Consider the following 20,694-nt stretch of genomic DNA (forward strand, 5'->3'; position numbering starts at 1 on the left):
ACAATCAAAACACCAAAAACTAGAATCCCAAAAAGACGAATCATTAATGATCACCTCTCTTTTTGTCTAATCTTACAAATAAACTTCAAAACAAATATACCAAACCAATCAACTCAACTAAAATTCAACGACACATACATTGGCCAGCTAAACAAATACAAACTACACGACCAGCTATTTAACAATTTACAAACTTAATTTCGCAGATGCTTACGAAGAAGACGAAGACGATAACCAAGATCAGTGAAGTTACCTAAACAAAAAAACAGAGTAAGTTACAAACTCTGATAAATACAACTAACAATGATTTTTGTTTACATATTACCCATCAAATAAAAAAAAAAAAACACAGCCACACCAGGAGATACAAGAGACAATCCCAACAGACACAAAGGCGATAACAACATCTCCACCTGCTCACTCCTCTTGTCTTATGAAAATAACTTACATGCTCAATGTCAACAGACAAATGCTATTGTCTTCTTATGAAAAATACATATATTCGTTTAAAACCGGTTAAGGCCCAAATATTAATTGTCACTCATTTTATTGTTATTTCCACAAGTCTTCATTTATTTGTTTTAAAGGTCCAGTAAAAGCAACAAGTTTAAAAATAAAAAAACATATAACCAACATAATAAGAATAAAAAAAATTATTACTTAATACACACAACTTACACAACTAAACTGGAGAAAAAAATATCCTGAAACAAAAGGTACTTTCAACAACCTTAATATAATTTATGTAATCTCAACAATACAAGTAACAAATTAAAAAGACAAACAAACAATAAGTCTCAGTGACACAACCATCAACACCACGAACTATATCAGTCACATTACTAACACAGTTTAGTACTTCATGAGTGGAGAACAGTGCATACACAGTTCATCATCACAACTATAATCCTATAACAATAAAAAAGCTTGAAAAACAATGATCAATCCACAACGCAAAATTCACAGCTATAATAACCCTAAAAAATATTGAGATGAAACAAGAACTCTGTTCACAACTCCGCGCTTGCATGGGGGCATTACCCTTAGTTTTTTAACTTTTAATTTAATTGTGGATGCACAGGTCCCATACCTTTCAAGCTGGCTTCTCCACTGCTCGTAAAGACAAAATTAAAAACGTACCGACATAATATATGTAATATGGAGCTACGAGTATCTAAACAATCCTTCCTGTAATTACAAAAAGACTAACCCACTCTGGTAGAATATTATTTGGAATCAAAATCCCACAAGAATTCGTAAGATGGTTCCACAAGATTAAGACTTGCAGTGGACAAAACCTCACCTTGCCAAAAACACCATGACCCCTTACTATTGGTAGCTATGTGCCAACAATAAATTTACGTTGAATTGAGAGTTTTCTGGTCACTGTTATCACATGAAATGTTTATAGTGACATTTTTGATCATTATTTATTGGACTTGCACTGCAGTAACACAAAGAATGCTCACAAGAAAACTGATCATGCATGTGTATTATCTTAAGTTTGCATAGGTACGGCTTCTTGATCAATTTGATGAAAAAGTAATTTTGTAAAAGATATTAGCGACTTCTGAAGTTCTCTGGAAAACTTAATATTGACGAGTAAGTACCATTAGTCTTTAGATCAATTCTCATCCACATATGGATAAGATATAGTTTTCTCTGGAAAATGTTACATGTCTTGAGTCTAACTTCCACAATGTGTCTTTATCATGCACGACTTAACTCTCTAGCCTAGTTTCAGACGTTAGCCAATATTTTCTTGCATGTGTTCAGTGTTAAAGTTTGAGTTTTCTTGTTGAATATGTTTACCATTCTTGTCTTGTTTCGCCATGTCTACACCTCCACAAGTTTTTTGAAATTTCACCATGATAACAGCATAATTATCATTGAAACCGGTGGCACGATTTCTTAGGAAACTTTTTTTGATTTTTTTACTTTTTGATTTTTGTCTGAAATAAAAAAAAAATTCAAAGACGAATCAATCGTGGATCGCCACGTGTCAGTGGGGCCCGTGAACAGTGCAAGAAACACTCCAAAATTGATCTTTATTTCATAACTTCTATGACCGATTCTTATAGTTTTTGTGGGGCTCACGCAATAATTTTTTTTAGAACCCCACTAAGATTCCGCGATAATTATGCTCTAATGACAAATGGGTGAACTTAAAACTTATCTCGCTTTGCGAGTTTGTGTTGCTATGATTTTTGAAATTTCGGTTAGATTCAGGTTTAGAAAGGTGATACGAAATTGGTTTTGGTTTAGTCAGTAAAATTGGTTATTTTAGTTCAGACTTGTTCCGTTACCGCCTCTTTTTAGAAAATTTGAATAAAATCCGAACCAAAACACACTTGAGACAACATTAAACTTGAGAAATCATACAAGCCAAGAATGTTTCTATATATGTGAGTAGTTGTTAGGACTGAGTTACATGTTTCTTGCTTAGAATCATGTCATCAGTAGTGAAATCCGCTTCTTTCCGGAAAGTTCCACGACCAAAATCAAGTTTGTATGAGTCAGTGAGACCCTCCACTAGGTCGAACTCTGGTTTCCATCCCAGGACGTGCTTTGCTTTCTCCACCGATGCAAAGAAATGCTGCAAGATCATTACATAAATTAAAACTCGTAAACTTTAAACAACTTGGTTTCTTTGATGTAGTGTTGTCTGAATCATTTAAACGTTTGGAGTTTTACCTGGTCACGGAAAGGGAACGCCTTCTTCTTCCCAAAGTCAAACTCTTTCGGGTTGTAGTGAACAATCTCTGGCTCTGGAAACCCACCAGCCTGAATGAGTTGATAACATCACAAGTTTACATCAAGCAATGATCCAAAAAAGCTCAGTGTATGCATATCTCATCTCAAGAAGACCACAATGAGATGTACCTTTGCGCAAGCTCTTGCTAACCCATCAAAGGTGACATACTTCTCTCCTGAGATGTTTAATATCTCTTTGCTGGCTTTCTCGTTACCAAGCACGGCGAGAAAGGCTGTTGCCAAGTCCAGAACTCACAGAACCATTTGATGTTACATATCATTACTATTGAAGAATGAGGAAAGAAAGATGCTGAGTTTGAGTTAACGGTTCCATGCAACATAATGAGTTCTCTAAACATGGAAAGCTAGCTCAAGAATATCAAGAGAAAGTAAGGTGTGTGACCTTAACGTGACCGAGTTGTGAGATCTGGATCCCGGCCGGAGTTTGGAACTGGGATTGGGCGACCAGCTTTGAGACGGTGAAAGAACCATTCTTCAACGGGGTTGTAGTTCAATGGACCGTAGGTGTAGACAGGACTTATAGAAGTCCAGTTTACACCTTTTGACTGCAGAAAACTCTCAGTCTCCAGCTTCCCCTTGTGCCTGCTCTTCGGGTCAACTGCATCCACGTGCATCAGTTATGTTCCAAATAAATAAATTAATTAATTATAAATTGACCAACAATAATAATCAACTGATTACAAGCTCAAGTATTGACTAAATGTAAGATTAGTTTACATACCTCATAGTGTGGCAAGGTACCTGACTTCAGATAAACACCAGCTGATGAACAGTAGATATACCTATAAAATCAACACACATATTACAGTTTTTAATGAGCTAACCATTGCACATACTAGCTAAGTAAATGTGGTATATATATGACTTACTGTTCTAGTTCAGGAAGTGCATCTATTATGGGCTCAACTTCCTCTGCCTCTCTTCCTGAGAAAAAAAGTTACCAAATGTAAAAATCTCAAGTTGTTAAAGGCAAAAGAGTGTATCTTCTTGAATTTACAGTAACAGCAAAATAGACTAATTGTTACCGTTGATATCATAAACAACATCATAGCCTTCTACTTAAAGACTTGACTTCACAAAGTCATAATCCTTTCTGTCTCCTTTCAAGTGAAGAATCTAGAAAAAACATTCATCAAGCTCCTCTGGCTCAAATGCTATGTTTTTCCTTGAATTATTCAAAACCATATAATATTTTTTTTGAATGTACATACTAGTTTTTTTCTTTCACAAGGAATGGCCTAATACCTTGGAAGAAAAATCAGCAAAGTCTTGGTCAGAATCACCAGGCAATTGTTTGGCAATAGGATATTTACCTCTTGTGAACAATGTAACCTGAAAAAATCAACCATTGGACAATGAGAGAAGGAAACAAAGTTTTTGTAGCTGAGAAGACAGTTTGCTAGGTCATGAAATGAACCTGATGTCCCTCTTTCAAGGAGCCTGGATGAATCGAGTGCCGCCCATTATCAGAATCTTCTTTTCACTCGATGCTGAAACATAGAGTGCTCTTTTTGGCTGATTAACCTTCTTCCTCTTGCACTGTCGTTTCAACAACAAAACTATATCTACGAAAGCAAAATTTTAGCTCCAAATTTTCACAAAGCTATATTCAAATATGAACTCAGAGCTGAGACCATAACCCACACCACACTAAAGGTGGTCCTGATCATAGACAAGTGAAACATGGCTTATAGCCTTTAAAATTTGGAATTTAATTTACAAAGAAATAGATTCCCAAGTTTGTAACAAACAACTTTTATAAATTTTTGACCGGGTGATTGTGGTCGAGTGGTAAAGAGACGAGACTGAGACGCCAACACGTTTCAGGTTCGATCCACCTGCTGCGCGAAACTAAGTCACAATTATCCTGATCACCTAACACGGATATGAGCCTATGCTTTAGGGCCCATTTGAATACCCGGAGAGATGATCTATCCGTGGGTTGCACCTCCCCTTGGGGATTAGTCTGGGCCTCTCCATGGGCCTGGGATACCCCCAGGTTAATCAAAAAACTTTTATAAATTTTGTTTACTAAATTATATTTATAGTTCTCAAAATCTCAAGAACGCCCTGCCCGACTTTCGGACATGACATTCATTTATCTACACAATGACTTAAACCCGTTAAGAAAACGTATAAATGTTGAAACTTAATGAAGTGATTAGGAAATTAACTAATGATCGTCTAAATTATATCCTCAGAATAAAGAAAAAGAAAGACCTGGACTTGTAAATGGAGCTTAGCGCCATTAAAGTCAGATAGAGAAGAAGTAAAGAGAGAGAAAGAAGGCTGGCTCTGTTGCAACATCATCATCTTCCCCATAATTGTTAGTTCACTCTCTGACCAAACTGAAGAGAAAAAGTCTTTAATTGAGTGTCTGTGAATGGTATCATCTTGTTCCTTTTGATCATCAAGTCATTTTTTTTTTTGATAAGACAATGATCTCAGCCTCTCGCTGGTCACATATTTACACCCATTATCGCCATTTTCGTTTACAAAGACACTCATCTTTCTTTTGCCTCCATGTGGATGATTATAACCGCAACGTAAGTTTTTGCGGTCAAATCGTCATTAAAATTTTGGTATTGGGCCTAATGGGCCTCATGTATATACACTTGGGCCTATTGGATTTTAGAAAAATTATTACAGAACAGAGAAACATCACGTTCTAGCAAACACGCGCTAGAGTTTGAAGATCTGTCGGAAAGAAGATCGGTATTGTCCAAATCGGAAAAAAGTGTTTTGTCTTTCTGCTGATCAGCTTCGGATCGATACTTCGAAGATGGATCCGAACCAGGTGAATTTCAGATTCTTGATTTATAACCTCAGATTAGTGGTTCGATCTTGAACGTTATTGTGTTAGATCTGTGTTCTTCGTTTCTAAAATCATACTTGAAAATTTATATAGCTGTGATTGTTCTATTGATTCAGGCTTATGGTAATGTTTTATTTTTTTTACAATGCAGGCACCGGTTGAGAACTATGCAAACCCAAAGACATGTCTCTTCCATGTTCTCTTCAAGGTGTGAGAGCCAGAGTATTAAAAATGTTTAGACGTTTGTATAGGTGTGTTCAATAGTAACAAGTTTGTTTGTTTGTTTTGTGGACAGGGTGCTGCGTTGGCGTTTTACATACTCTCTGCTCTCTTCTTCAACAGCTTTGTCATAATCTTTGTAGTGACTGTTCTTCTTGCTGCACTTGACTTCTGGGTGGTTAAGAATGTGAGTGGGCGTATACTCGTTGGTCTCAGGTGGTGGAATGAGATCAATGACTTGGGAGAAAGTGTTTGGAAGTTTGAGTCTCTTGACCAGGAGGTTTGTCCTCTCTCTCTCTTTGTTGGTTCTACTTTGTTCAATCGGCGATAAGGTTTGGAAATGATGTTTCGGTTGTATGTATCAGTCCTTGGCTCGAATGAACAAGAAAGACTCATGGCTTTTCTGGTGGACGCTTTACCTTGCAGTGAGTAGTTCCTATCTCTATTACTACTGTTGCAGCTTATGCTTTGCAATGAGTTTGCTGTCCTTTTATTGTATTGGCAGCTGAATCTTGTCTTTTTTGGTTCTCTTTTCTTCAGGCAGCTGCATGGTTCATCCTTGGGGTGTTTTCACTGATAAGGTTTCAGGCAGACTATATGCTTGTTGTTGGCGTTTGCTTGTCCCTCAACGTGGCTAATATCATCGGCTTCACAAAGTGCAAGAAAGGTAACATCCTTGTTTTATTTTTTTCCACTATTTTCTGATATTGATAAGAATCAGATCAGTTACAGAACATACATACTCTAACCGGAAAACTATACACCATATGTGTTGGCAGATGCAAAGAAACAACTTCAGCAGTTTGCCTCACAGACAATCGCATCACGGTTCCAATCCACGGTTCAATCTGCCTTCACCCTTGTCTGAAAAAACGAAAGAAAGGTTTAGTGAGCGCGCAAAGACAGTGTACAAAGAAAGATTGCCTGAAAAAGAAAAAAGTTCTTTCTTTTTTTTTGACACCGTCTGTTACATGTACCTTTACATTTTTCAGACATACCATACTTAAAAACATTTTTTCGTATGTCGTATGAGCTTATGCGTTATGTTTAGTCCAAAAAGAAGTTTCAAAACTTTACATCTCTCTGTTGGCCTCGATGGTATGCGACCTTCATCTTAGGGTACTCATGGTATGTGACCTTCATCCAGTAGGGTCTTAACAAATTTAATGATCCTAGACTAAATATAAAATAAATATTTTCTTATAAGTTTTTTTCTAAACTTTTATTTATTGCATTTCTATAAATTAATGCAAAAAATTGTGGTATTCAATTTTTTTTATTAAAAAATGAGTTATTGCATTTCATGAGTTATCGCTATGATCATTAGAGGACGTTGAAAAGTAATCTGGTTGTCCAAAAGTTGGCCATTGTTATTGTGCATGTTGATACTGCATGGCCATACACGACAATTTAGTATTTTTAAGAAATTATCTTTAAATATTAATTTTGTGGCAGAAAACTGGAAGGTGCTATTTATGTGATTTTTCCTAAATTTTATCATTAATGCATTACTCTAAAGAATTACAACTTTGGATGAAAAAAGGTAATAATAATTCAATAATTTTTATGATTTATTGTTGTTAAATAATAAAAATATATAAAAAAAAATCTATTTTTATGAAATGATTTGTTTTCCAAAAAAGATATAGATGACAAGGAAAAGTGAGATTACCCAACTTAAAAGTGGGCTTGGGCTATAGCTTCTTATAATAAGCCCATGTTCACAAATCTTTATCTTACGACGGATGCATCTTATTCTTCTCCCTCCCTTGGTTTTGATCACTCCTCGTCACTGTAAAAAAAGCTTTTAAACATTTTTTTAACTTCGATTTGATTCCCAAAATCGAACAAAACCCTAACTCCTTTGATCCAATCTTCCCGCCATGTCTTCGCGGCGTCGCCAATCTACACAGAGGAAGAAAGCTCCGGAGAGCTCCGTAACTCCGATTCGCCTCCCTCCCTTTCTAAAACCCGGCGCCGCCGTCGAGATAAGCTCCGACGAGGCCGGTTTCCGCGGATCGTGGTACCTGGGAGAGGTCGTCGCCGTGCCATCCTCAGACTCCACCACCAAATGCGAGGTGGAGTACACGACGCTGTTCTTGGACAAAGAAGGGAGGAAGCGGCTCAAGGAGGTCGTCGACGCGGCTCAGCTGCGTCCTCCGGTGCCGGCGATGTCCGAGAGGGATGTCGCGGTGGGGGAAGACGTGGACGCGTTTTACAGTGATGGTTGGTGGGAAGGGACGGTGACGGAGGTTTTGGGTGATGGGAGGTTTAGTGTTTACTTCAGGGCTTCAAAGGAGCAGATTCGGTTTCGGAGAGATGAGTTACGGTTTCATCGGGAGTGGGTTAACGGCGCGTGGAAGCCGCCGATTGAGGAAAGGGAAGAGGAGGAGGAGGAAGAAGAAGAAGAAGGGGAAGAGGAAGAGGTATGAAAGACAAGTTTTAAGCTGTCTTTTGGTTTTGTGTTCTGACTTATGTGCAAGTAGCTACTGTGGTAAAGACAGAAAATTTTAGCTGTCTTTGTTTTGTGTTCTGACTTTGTGTGCATTGCATTGCATTGCAGTGACACTATCTATTGTGGTGAGGCAGACAATTTTAACTGTCTTCGTTTTGTGTTTTGACTTGTGTGTATTGCGTTTGACACTAGCTTTTATGGTAAAACCGACAATTTTTGCTGTCTTTTCTTTTGTGTTGATTGCAATGACACTGGCTATTGTGGTAAGACCGACAATTTTAGCTGTCTTTGCTTTGTGTTCTGACTTGTTTGCATTGCAATGACGCTAGCTTGTGTGGAAGTAGTAGAGAGCATTGTCTTTACGGCTAAATTTGAATCCACACTAATCGTTGACTGATATAAAATTTGCAGGATCTTTTATCCCGAGTGGATCCGGAAACTGCAAGAGGAATCGCGAAACAAATGTTCTCCATTGGCACAATTGTTGAGGTTAGCAGCGATGAGGAAGGGTTCAAGGGGTCTTGGTTTGCAGCTAAAGTCATTGAACACGTTGACGAAGACAAGTACCTTGTTGAGTACCGAGACTTGAGAGAAGAAAACGGCATCGAGCCTTTGAAAGAAGAAGCCGACTTTCTGCACATAAGGCCACCCCCACCGACTGATGAGGATGTAGATTTTGCCGTTGGGGACAAGATTGATGCGTTTTACAATGACGCCTGGTGGGTAGGTGATGTCATAGAGAGTATGAAGGATGGAATCGTTGGTGTCTGCTTCAGGTACACAGGAGAAAAGATGCGGTTTGGAAGACATGGCCTTCGTCTGCATAGAGACTGGATTAACGGGACCTGGCAGCTACCACTGAAACGAGGAGAGATGAAGAGGGCAACAAAGGTTGTGTAAGATTCCCATATTGATAAAACTCTAGAAAACTTACCATTCTCATTTGGATATGCAGAAAGTTCCGTATGATCGGAACGTGAGACCTAAGAAAGCAATCGACAAGGAACATTTCAGCGTTGGAGATCCAGTCGAGGTGAGCAGCGTTGAAGAAGGATTTGAAGATTCTTGGTTCCTCGCAAAGGTTATTGAATACAGAGGAACGGACAAATGGCTAGTGGAATACGAGAAGTTGAAAGCGGAAGATGGGAAAGAGCCATTGAGAGAAGAGGTTAATGTTTTTCAGATAAGGCCTCGGCCACAAGAGACGGTCATGGTTAATCCGTTCGAGAAGCTTGACGAAGTTGATGCATTGTATAATGATGGATGGTGGTTCGGGGTGGTTAAAAAGGTTCTTGCAAAGTCGAACTACTTGGTTCATTTCCCGAAAACAGACGAGGTGCTCAAGTTTCATGTTTCTCGGCTAAGGCCACATCAGGAATGGATTGATGGCAAGTGGATAGCATCTTCAAAGGTGTGCTTCTAGCTCTAGATTTATCAACTCGTTTGATCTCATATATAACTTCGATACTAGTTTTTCAGCATTGGTTACTGGTTGTTGACCTGTAATTCTCATTTATTATCACGCTTTTACTGATGAGGTTTGGTCCCATTAACTTTTGATTTTCAGACTTAAACGGTGTAATTGAGCTGGAGAACATGTCAGGATTCTGGGGATCTCAAGTTCTGTTAATTTGGAGGCATTTGAATCTGGTAGCTTAGCCTTGATGTTCCCCTTCTACTGTATACAGTTGCGTTTATGATGATTGACCAAAAGATAAAAAGAGTTGATATTTTATTAACTTTCCCATGAGTTTTGCTGCTCATTATGCTACAAATTTTATATTTGAACCATGTTGATAATAACAACCCGCCCACTGTTCAATAGCAGAGAAAAGAAGCTCAACGAAGGTAGGCTCCGCCCACTGTTCAATAACAACCCGAGTATGACCTGACGTTCCTGACTCAGCAAAATGCAGGCTCAAACAGTCAAAACTGCAAACAAACTTTTAAAGTGAGCCACCAAGCAATTCTTGTGTCTTCAAGGTGCAATCCATTCATAAGGGACCAATCTAAAATTTAGGAAGCACAAGACATATACCTGCAGTTGTGGATGGTCTTTCTTTCCAAGAAACTCCACAAAACGAGGGATAACACCGGATTTGATCACTTCATCTATTGGAGGACTGCGCTCTGCTCACAAATCATTAACACCATCAGATGTCTCTTACACAAGTATATCCGTCTGAAAGGGAAAATGTATATACATACCTATAGTCTGTAGATAACAACTTTCTAAACCGAGTATTGCTTCTAGCTGAGCTTGAGGATCATCAGAATAAACACCTTATACCATCATTACGAGACCTTGTAACTGCTTAAAACAGCACATGAACAGCATCAAACAGCTGTCTCCTCGGGAAGAGATGTAGTAACATTCAATCCATTAACAAGATCAGCACATTGAGTTATTACATACTTGGATGAATCCTTCCATGCAAGGAAGAGGTATGCCACGCTGTCACCAAATATTTATTTAGTTTAGTTAGACCGTTTGACATCATATTTTTAGGCAACTCAAATTATAAAACGAGTTATTCTTGGGTTCACCTCCTAGGGTGAACCTTTAGGTTCACCAACCAATAGAAAATTGTCATTTTAAATCTAGTATCTTTTAATTAAGGAAACCAAATAACTTAACAAATTATATTATTTTTTCAAAATAAAATTTAAAAATAAATAAAAATAATATATAAAAACGAATTAAAAAAAAATAATGTTATCTACAAAACACTAAACCCTAAACTCTAATACTAAACCCTAAACTCAAATCCTAAACCCCAAATCCTTGGGTAAACCCCTAAACCCCTTGGAAAAACACTAAACATGTTGTCAACAAAACACTAAACCCTAAACTCTAATCCTAAACCCAAAAACCTTGGGAAAACCTTAAACCCTTGGGTAAACCCTAAACCCTTGGGTAAACCCTAAACCCTTACGTAAACCCTAAACCCTTCGAAAAACACTAAACATTTGGATAAATTCTAAGTTATAAATCTTAAACACTAAATTCTAAATCTCAAAAATAAATATTTTTTTTTAAATAATCTTTTTTTAGAACTATTGTTATTTTTATTTATTTAATTTTTTATTTTTTATTTTAAAACATAATATAATTTGGCAAGTTATTTTGTTTCCTTAATTAAAAGATACTAGATCTAAAATGACAACTTTCTATTGGTTCACCCTAGGGGGTGAACCCAAGAAAAAATCTTATAAAACAGCACTGATTTTATCCATTAACAAGATTAGCACATTGTGTTATTACATACTTGGATGAATCCTTCCATGTAACGAAGAGGTATGCCACGCTGTCACCAAATATTTATTTATTTTAGTTAGACCGTTTGACATCATATTTTTAGGCAACCCAAATTATAAAACCGCACTGATTTTATGAAATAGAATGACATTAATTAAAATAATTTAACCGAAATTCACAAAATAATATTTAATTAAGTATATAAATATTTATAATATAAATTACACTATTAATTAATTGATTTTATTTTTACACAAACTAGGTAAGAAACCCGCGCGATATCCCGTGAAAAGTCTTTTTATAAAAATAATTATTTCATATTTTATAGTTTCTATTTTTATATTACATTCAAAAAAAAATCTGGGTCACAATCATATATTATATAATATTAAGAATGTATAATTGTTTTGTAGTTTCAGATAATAAATAAAATACAAATACGTCAATACAAAAAAAATTCTATTAGATTAGGTAAGTTATTATTATATTTGGACTACAATTTAACTTTTTGAAACTAATTAAAATAAACATATACATTTAAATCTAACCATTTACTAAACTAAGTAGGACTTTCAATTGTTCGTTCAGACACATTTCACTTAAATAGTTTAAAAATTTACCTCAAATCTCTAACAATATTTCCTCATTTAAGTGTAATAGAGTTTTAGTTAATAAAAAACACACATATATCAAACTTATGAATAAATGAAAAAGTGCATATAAAAGTTATTTGTTCTTAGTTTACATTTTGTTAATAACTATCTATTAATAAATAAGATTGTCTAAATAGGCCTTAATATTTTATCCAAAAACTGAATGGGACAAAATGCACCAACACATGATATTATAGACCATAAATATAATTTAGAACCCATATAATTAATTTTGTTGATATATGATATTATAAAAATAATTAAATATCCAAAAACAGAGTTATCCTAATATTTTTAAGATTCTTAAAAATGTGTATATAAAATATCTAGGAAAACAAATGAAAAAAACTCATTGAAAACCTATGAAACTTTTAAAATGAATAGTGACATCTTTAGACATTTTTGATAACCTTTTACAAATATATGAATTTTTAGAACAAAAAGACATATATTTAGATGAAAATAATAACTTTAAAATATATGTAATTTCTTGCATGAAAGGACACATTAATAAAAAAATACATACTCTTAGATATTTTAACTACCACTTAAAAATCATTGCAACTTTTAAGATGGAAAAACACATCTTCAAACATATTTTTGGATTTCTAATTTAAATGTACTAATGCTTTCATCTCACGGTAATAATCAGTGCTTGAAGAGACACAAACGTCGAATGGACATAGGTTAGGTACTCTCTAGTAAGCTAGAACAGCCTCTAACTAAGCAGCTCATCTCATCTCTCCCATCAGCGAGTAATTAAGTAGTACAGATTCGCATGTTCTTCAGAATAATTCGGGCTTTTTTTTGTTGTTATGCTTTTTTTGTCAAGCACTTTACCAAAGGGCATGTTAATAGAATTTTCAACTGTAATATGTTCTACATTTGTATCATTGCCACTTTCCCTGTTGAATCCTTAGTTACCTCTCTTGGTGTTAAATGTCTACATTTTCATTTTTTTTATCATTGCAGTACGTACCAGGTATGAAAACTTAAGCTGTATATCCCACTCTCTGTTGGGGTAGATTTGTATATGTTAGGAACTTGAAATGGATTCTTCTACCATTCTGATGTGGAACCTAACTAAACTTCAATTTTCGAAAACTCGATCACTCATTTATAAAAGCCGTATTGAATCGATCTAGTTACCAGTAAGCAGAAAGAGATGGGTCATAAGGACTTTTTTGCCCACATTATCAATGTCCTCCATGTGGAACATGAGTGGGCTTTCATAGGCAAGGGTAGTTGATTAAATATTTTCCATAGGCAAGGTTGTTGGTTAAAGACTTGCACTTAAGCATGTGTGGCAGGAACACGAAAACAAAAACAAACAAACAAACAAACAAATAAAAACTGTGGAGGCAGAAGAAGAAGCTTGGCTGTTAGTGATGTCGATTGTTGTGGATGTCAACAGAGTATCAGATATCTGTGAGAGTTCAAGTAGGAGAACCCGAGATGAAAGTGTCTTTGAGAAATTGAAGAAGGCGGCTCGAGATGGAGACATCGAAGAATTGTATAAACTGATAGCTGAAGAGCAAAACATTCTAGACCACTTTGATGAAGTGCCTTTCTGTGAGACGCCACTACACGTGGCAGCTGAAAACGGGAAAACCCATTTTGCGATGGAACTAGTGACTCTTAAGCCCTCGCTTGCATTGAAGCTAAACGTGTCAGGCTTCAGCCCAATCCATTTAGCCCTGCAAAACAACCACGTGAGAATGGTTAGAGGGTTTATAGCAATCGACAGCAGCTTAGTTAGAATCATGGGAAGAGGGAGGATTACCCCTTTGCACCATGTGGCTAGAATAGGTGATGCAGAATTGCTTAGTGAGATCTTGATGGCTTGTCCCTCTTCAATAGAAGATTTAACAATAAAGCGTGAGACAGCTGTGCATATTGCGGTAAAGAACCACCAGTTTATGGCGTTCAAGGTTCTGTTTGGATGGATCAAGAGAGCGAATAGGGTGGAAATCTTGGATTGGAAGGATGAAGACGGTAACACAGTCTTCCATATTGCTGCAGCTATCAATCAGACTGAGGTAAAAAAAATGTCTCTCTTATTTTAATATTTTTTCCCTTAATTATTTGTGTTTAAACCATTGCTGGCTTTTGATCTGCTTCTTAATCGGTTTCTGTGACCTTGTATATTTTATTTACGTCCCATATTTTTTAAACCCTTTAAATTAATATTAATTTAAAATTCTGAATACATATTTTTAAATAAATAAATATATATATATATATATATTACAACTTTTTTGTATTATGATTTTGCATAAAATTATACTCCCTCTGTTTCTTATTACTTGATGTTTTATTCCAATGTACAAGTATTAAGAAAAACTATTGTTTATCAAAAATCTCACTAAATTATAATATAAAATTAGTTTATTTAATTATAAATAAAAATTTAATTGGTTATACAGTTTTTGATAAAGTTAAAGTTACATAGATTTGTGCAAACTTCATATATTATGAAACAACAAAACTTCTATAAAACATCATGTATATTGAAACGGAGCAAGTATATATTTTAGGTGTGAGATTCTACGTAACATCCTGCTGGATTTTTGTAGGTCATGGCGTTGCTACGTAAAAGCGTTAAAATAGCAGCCAAGAATTTGAATGGCAAAACGGCGATGGACATATTCGAAGCTCACCAGCCTCCTTGTTTCCCTGAAGCAAGAACAATTCTCCATACTGCCAAAGAAAGGCTATTTAGTTGTTCCACAATAACTCTTGCAGAATATTTGAGCAAAGATCTAACGTTTCTCGAGAAACGGAACAATTTCTTAGGGCTGAGCAATTTAAGCATATCTAGAGCCAGACCTCTAACCAGTAGCCATCGCCGTGATGCAATATATGTGGTGGTTATACTTATAATAACAACTTCATTCCAGGCTGGTTTTAGTCCTCCAGGCGGATTTTGGCAGGAGGACGGCATGGATCATCACTACTTCTATCACAAAGCTGGGCAAATGACTATGTCTTTCTCCAATGCCTTAATTTTTAATGGCTTCAACGGGTTTGCCTTCTTATCATCCCTATACGTGATCATGATCCTCACAATTGGACTTCCCATGTGGAAGTTAATCTATTGTTCAACGGCGTGTTTAGGTCTCGCTTTGTTAGCATCATACGGCACTATATTCCCGTATCCTAACAGCTATATAGGGTATATCCCATTGATCGCCTTCGTCTATGCATTCCCATCGATTGTCACAATCATGCTGTTTAGTGTTTTCATGGCATTCATTGTTGACAAACGTGGCCGGAGACTAGTAGACTTCCCGGCGAGCTGCTTCAGCTCATCTCATGAGTTGTCGCTATGATCATTAGAATACGTTGAAAACATGATACCATGCACGAGGAATATTAGTTATCTTTCAATGTGGGACTATGATGTGTGGAGCCAAAGAGAGAACCAAAGAAGAGTTTGAAAGTTCTTGCTATATGGATCCTTTAATTGTATGGAGACTGTAATGGGACACTTGTAACAGAAATAAACTATTATGTGTTTTTCAAGCTAGCTAGTGTTATGAATTTAAATTGTCAACTAGTTCGTTCTAATAACTAGTTTCTCAGCTGAAATTAAACGCTGTTTATTTCATACTCTTTCGTTCATTTCATTTTGCTGATCTTTTTTTCCTTGATTATTTGTTGCTTGCTGAGTCTTGTTTTGCTTCTAGAAAATTGATTAATATTTAGAGAACGTACACAAAAGTGGCAGATAGACTAGAGGATATAGTTTTCAAGGTTGAGTATTGAAAACATGTACAAATTACAATGACCATTACTCAGAGGAAGTCTGGAAGGGGCTAACACAGAATTTGCTCTCTACACAGTATATGAGTCAATGAAATCATATTATGCAACTCCTTCTGGAACAGGCTCGGGACAGAACTCAGTTATTCATAATGAGATACGTAACGGTATTTTTTCAAAAAAAAAAGAGATACGTAACGGTATCTCATGTAACAATGTATGTCATATGGTGAAAAAGCAATCAACCGAAACATGGTGAATCGCCCAGCAAAAATCATCCAAATGGTAGACAGACAGGTTCGCAATCGTCTATCATCAGTCCGAGGTATGTGTGTGCAAACTTATGATGAAGGCTGGAGGCATGGTTAACTGCACGATAGTATCATCACTCTTTTAAATAAATTATTATGTTAGTATCAAACACTCGGCACCAAAACAACCCTCTTTGTAAAAACGTTCTTTTTTTTTAATTAATTTAATAGTTTTATTTTCAAAAAAGGATGTACAATGTTATGAATCGATGAATGTCCATAACCGGCCCAATACCAAGACAGAGAGTCGGCCCAACTCTAGAGAGAAAGAGGCGGTCACGACATGGAAAGAGAGAGAGAGAGGCAGCTTACATAGCTTTAGGAGAAAAGTAAACCTTATTTCATTTTCTTTGTATTTGTACACTTTCCATATTATGTTTTTCCTTTTATCTATCTTGTAATTCTCTATATAAAGGGAACACTTTATGATTAATGAATACAGAACTTGCAGATTCTAAATCCTAAGTTTTACAACACGTTATCAGCACGAAACTCTATTAAAAACACCCTGAGCCAAAACCAAAATCGACAAACCCTAAAAAACCCTAACCCTAGCCGACACATCCTTCTAACCCTAATCCGTTCGCGACTCCGTTCCAGCTCGCGTCCACCTGATAAGCTCCAGCCCTAAGGCGTTCCTGATCCTAGACGAACTCAGCTCCATCCTGCATCAAGGACAGCTCGCGTTCCAGACTGCAAGTGCCCCATTTGCATCAGAGCCGCTCGCGATCCCGACTGCAACCGCTCGCGTTCGACGATCAGCCAGCTCGCGTTCGACGATCTCAGCTCCAGCTCGTAGACGCGCGTTCCCGATAGAAGCCTATGAACGTTCCCGATAGCGGTTGGTGCGCGTTCTCAGCATCAGACAGCTCGCGTCCCGATCGTGTCTAAGCTCGAGGTTCATTCTCTTGGTGGTCCGGTTTCTACAATCAACTAATCTAAAGGTAATCCGAATTCTAAGAACAGAAGAATCGAATTTGGATTATTTGTAAAGAATAAAACCCTAAAACTTAATCTCTAAGATAAAGCCATAGGACAATAGATCAAACCCTAAAAGTAAATCGAAACTCTATAAGTTCGATCCCCAAACCTAAAACGAGATTGATCTATTGATCAATTAAAATCAAAGCCTTAATGGTTTTGAATCTCAAATCAAATCCCTTTGATCTAAGATCAAATTTTCGAAAATCCTAAAACCCTAATTCGAAAACTATTGATTGATTAAACTGATTGAATGATTGAGATTGAGATTGAATTTGATCACCATGAAATTATAATTGCTTGTTAATCAAATCGAAACCCTAAAACCCTAATTTTGAAAATCGATTTTATTGTTTGAAATTGAACATTGATTGATTGATTTGATCACCTAGAACTATTATTAAGATTGCTTAAACTTGAAATCTGAATGAATTGAGATTGTTTGACTTGTTTAAACTGAAACCCTAATAACCTAATCTAGATTATTTTGAAATCGAATCTGAATTGTGGCTGTGTGGCCTTGCTGCATGCTAGGTTAATTTTTCTAGATCATAACTCGTGGCCGTGTGGCCTTGTTGCATTCATACCCTAATTTAATCACAATTGATTGATTGCAAATTACACTTAGAACTTTATTCTAGGAATGGTATTGAATTAAAATCAGGTAGCCGTGTGGCTTGTTCTTTGCTTGGCCGAGAGTTTGCTTGTATTGATTGCATCATATGAACTGATAGAAACAATGCTAGAATTTCAATTACACAAACTGAATGCATTAAAACTGAATTGAATCAATGGTCGTGCGGCTTGTTTCTTGTATTTGGTTGTGTGGCATAGATCTTGGCCGTGAGGCATAGATCTTGGCCGTGAGGCTTGATTGATTGTTTGAACTTAAAACAATGTTTGTTTAAACCCTATTCCTATAAGATCTAAAATAATCTATGATTTCAGATGTCGAAAATCAATAACTTGGATTTTGTTGCCCTAAATCTCTCTAGAGATAATTTACCTTCAGTGGGCGCTTGATACTAAGATCATCCTGAAATCCAAGGGTCTCGGTGAATGTATCACCGAGGACAATAATGCTAATGAGAAAGATCGTTACAGAGCCATCTTGATTATTCGCCATCATCTAGCTGAGAGTCTCAAGGATCAGTATCTAACCATTGAGAATCCACTAGATCTTTGGAATGAATTGAAATCGAGATATGATCACCAGAGAATGGTGATCTTACCTAAAGGTCGTTTTGATTGGACGAATCTCAGGATCCAAGACTATAAGTCTGTGGACGAGTATAACTCTGCACTGTTTAAGATTGTTTCTAAAATGAAACTGTGTGGTGAAAGTATTACGGATGAGGATATGCTTGAGAAAAACTTTTCCACTTTCCACACAAGCAATGTGTTGTTACAACAACAGTACCGTGAGAAAGGTTTTAAGACCTATGCTGATCTTATTTCTTGTCCCTTGCTCGCTGAGCAGAATAATGAATTACTAATGAGAAACAGTCAGATGAGACCTCTTGGATCAGCTCCACTACCTGAAGCACACATGACAGAGCCTGAAGCACACATGACAGAGGACAATAAAGAATCCGACCACGCCCAAGGAAACGTCCAACATGGCCGTAGTCGAGACAAGTCGAAGGGACGTGGCCGCGGTCGAAGATCTTTTGGCCGCGAACGAGGGAATGGTCGAGACCATGGACATGACTGTGGCTCATTTGGACGAGGTCATAGTCGCGGCCGTGGCTCTTCATTCAAACCCCACACTCGACCAAATCAAGCAAATCAGTGTGCCATAGATGTGGTATGGACAATCATTGGGCTAAGACTTGTAGGACTCTCAAGCATCAAGTTGACCTCTATCAAGAGAGTTTGAAATGAAAGAATCCTGAAGCCCATATGACTTATCAAGATGATGAAAATGATTTCAATCATGAAAAGGACGATCTCATGGATTATGAAACTTCAGATTGTCTAAAAGACTGAAGATTGATTTCGACATTTTTAATCTAAATTTTGGTGTTCTTTGATTTGGTGTTTTTCATTTCCATGTTGTCATTTCTTTAAACTTATTTTAAACCCTAATAATAAATGAATGATTTTATTACTTGAAAACGCCAATATGAGTTTATAAATTGCGGGTATGGTACACATTAAGGGCTACGGCCAGATATGTGTAAGGGCAAGCATTTAGATGCTTTATATTCACCCAGAAAAATCCATTGAGATTATAAAATATAGAGATATAAGAATGGTTTCCACAATGATACAATGGGCAAAAGAAAACAAAAGTTCCTTCAGAGTAATGAAAATCGCCCAAGAAAAGTGATCTAGACTATGTATGCATTCTCTATTGATCTAGACTATGCCAAGATCAGTATGATAGAGGCAAAAGCCATGGTAACCAGAATAGGTTTACCCACAAAATTATACACTTTATAACATGACCAGATTGACCATCCTAGTCCAAAACATGATGCAAAATTAATATTGGAAAGGGCACAAAGAGTTATTCCATAGAATCTCACGTGTGTAGCATGAACACAAGGGAAACTCATTAGACTATGATGTCCCAAGCATTTAAAGATAATAGTATGTCCAAAGGAAACCTTAGAAGATCCACACATGTCCATTATGAAACAATCAATTTTCTGAAACAATCAATTTTCAGTAGATGTACATGTCCAATGGAATTCGAATTTCTTGGCTGAGAACAATTTGAATTTCAAACTTTGAGGGGGCAGTGAGGACAAATCCGCACATGTCCATACTATATATAGCTTGGCTGAATCCTTTTATAAATCTGTATTAGCCATTATCCATAGGTCCAAACTCTCAGTCCAAGGCTTGGGGACACAAGAATTTACATGCATCTTAACTAATAAGCATCAGACCATTTAAGTGAACATAGATATTCCCATCTCAAATTTATTACGGGTCATGAGCCAGACATATACCATCTTGAGATATTTGGATAAGCCACCACAAATATATGTGCCGTCTAAGATGGATCCTTAGAAGAGGATGAGGATGGGGATATATGTTGGATATGAATCTCCCACGATAATGAAGTACCTTGAGCCAAATATGGGTGATATATTTAGTGGCCAAGAACACGGATTACAAGAGTTAATCTGACTATCCAACATCAGGGGGAGAAAAGTAATAAGCTGGTAAAGATAAAAGAATAAAATGTTAGTAAAGAAATTGAATGGAATAAACCATCATTGTCTTGGCAAGATCCTCGGACTAAAGTGAAATAAGACGTCCAAAGATAAATATAAAGATTATACAAAAGCTGGCTAAACAAATGCCAGATACATTTGACCCGAAAAGAAAAGAAAAGAATGATTAAGTTATAAACCAGTTTGTAAAGCATCAACGAAATTGATGTCCAAGAGAGACACAATCAAGTTACTACAGAGTCTATACAAGATAGACCAATAAGTTCCAAAAGA

The 20,694-nt window shown here is 36.5% G+C and overlaps 3 protein-coding genes and 1 pseudogene across 4 annotated transcripts; 3 read left to right on the forward strand and 1 right to left on the reverse strand.

Annotated features, from left to right (window-relative positions):
- Positions 1 to 2,329: 2,329 nt before the first annotated feature.
- Positions 2,330 to 5,263, reverse strand: LOC106377003 (annotated as a pseudogene).
- Positions 5,264 to 5,420: 157 nt separating this feature from the next.
- LOC106374914 (Golgi apparatus membrane protein-like protein ECHIDNA) lies at positions 5,421 to 6,885 on the forward strand. Its single transcript, XM_013814837.3, has 6 exons — positions 5,421 to 5,572; positions 5,742 to 5,798; positions 5,886 to 6,089; positions 6,175 to 6,234; positions 6,350 to 6,476; positions 6,589 to 6,885. The coding sequence occupies exons 1-6, from the start codon at positions 5,558 to 5,560 to the stop codon at positions 6,675 to 6,677; spliced, it is 552 nt and encodes a 183-aa protein (XP_013670291.2). The 5' UTR covers positions 5,421 to 5,557; the 3' UTR covers positions 6,678 to 6,885.
- A 704-nt stretch (positions 6,886 to 7,589) lies between these two features.
- On the forward strand, positions 7,590 to 10,003 carry LOC106377004 (protein AGENET DOMAIN (AGD)-CONTAINING P1). Of its 2 annotated transcripts, none has more exons than XM_013817147.3 (4): positions 7,590 to 8,235; positions 8,676 to 9,155; positions 9,220 to 9,675; positions 9,832 to 10,003. In XM_013817147.3, the coding sequence occupies exons 1-4, from the start codon at positions 7,693 to 7,695 to the stop codon at positions 9,835 to 9,837; spliced, it is 1,485 nt and encodes a 494-aa protein (XP_013672601.2). In that variant the 5' UTR covers positions 7,590 to 7,692; the 3' UTR covers positions 9,838 to 10,003. The 2 variants fall into 2 exon arrangements, with proteins under 2 accessions (XP_013672601.2, XP_048621373.1); XM_048765416.1 differs by having other exon boundaries at positions 7,591 to 8,212; positions 8,674 to 9,155.
- Positions 10,004 to 12,853: 2,850 nt separating this feature from the next.
- LOC106373873 (ankyrin repeat-containing protein BDA1) lies at positions 12,854 to 16,273 on the forward strand. Its single transcript, XM_048765417.1, has 2 exons — positions 12,854 to 14,215; positions 14,753 to 16,273. The coding sequence occupies exons 1-2, from the start codon at positions 13,565 to 13,567 to the stop codon at positions 15,506 to 15,508; spliced, it is 1,407 nt and encodes a 468-aa protein (XP_048621374.1). The 5' UTR covers positions 12,854 to 13,564; the 3' UTR covers positions 15,509 to 16,273.
- The last annotated feature ends 4,421 nt before the right edge of the window (positions 16,274 to 20,694 follow it).

The sequence above is a fragment of the Brassica napus genome, chromosome C8 (genome assembly GCF_020379485.1).
Source record: "Brassica napus cultivar Da-Ae chromosome C8, Da-Ae, whole genome shotgun sequence".
NCBI classification, from domain to species: Eukaryota; Viridiplantae; Streptophyta; class Magnoliopsida; order Brassicales; family Brassicaceae; genus Brassica; species Brassica napus.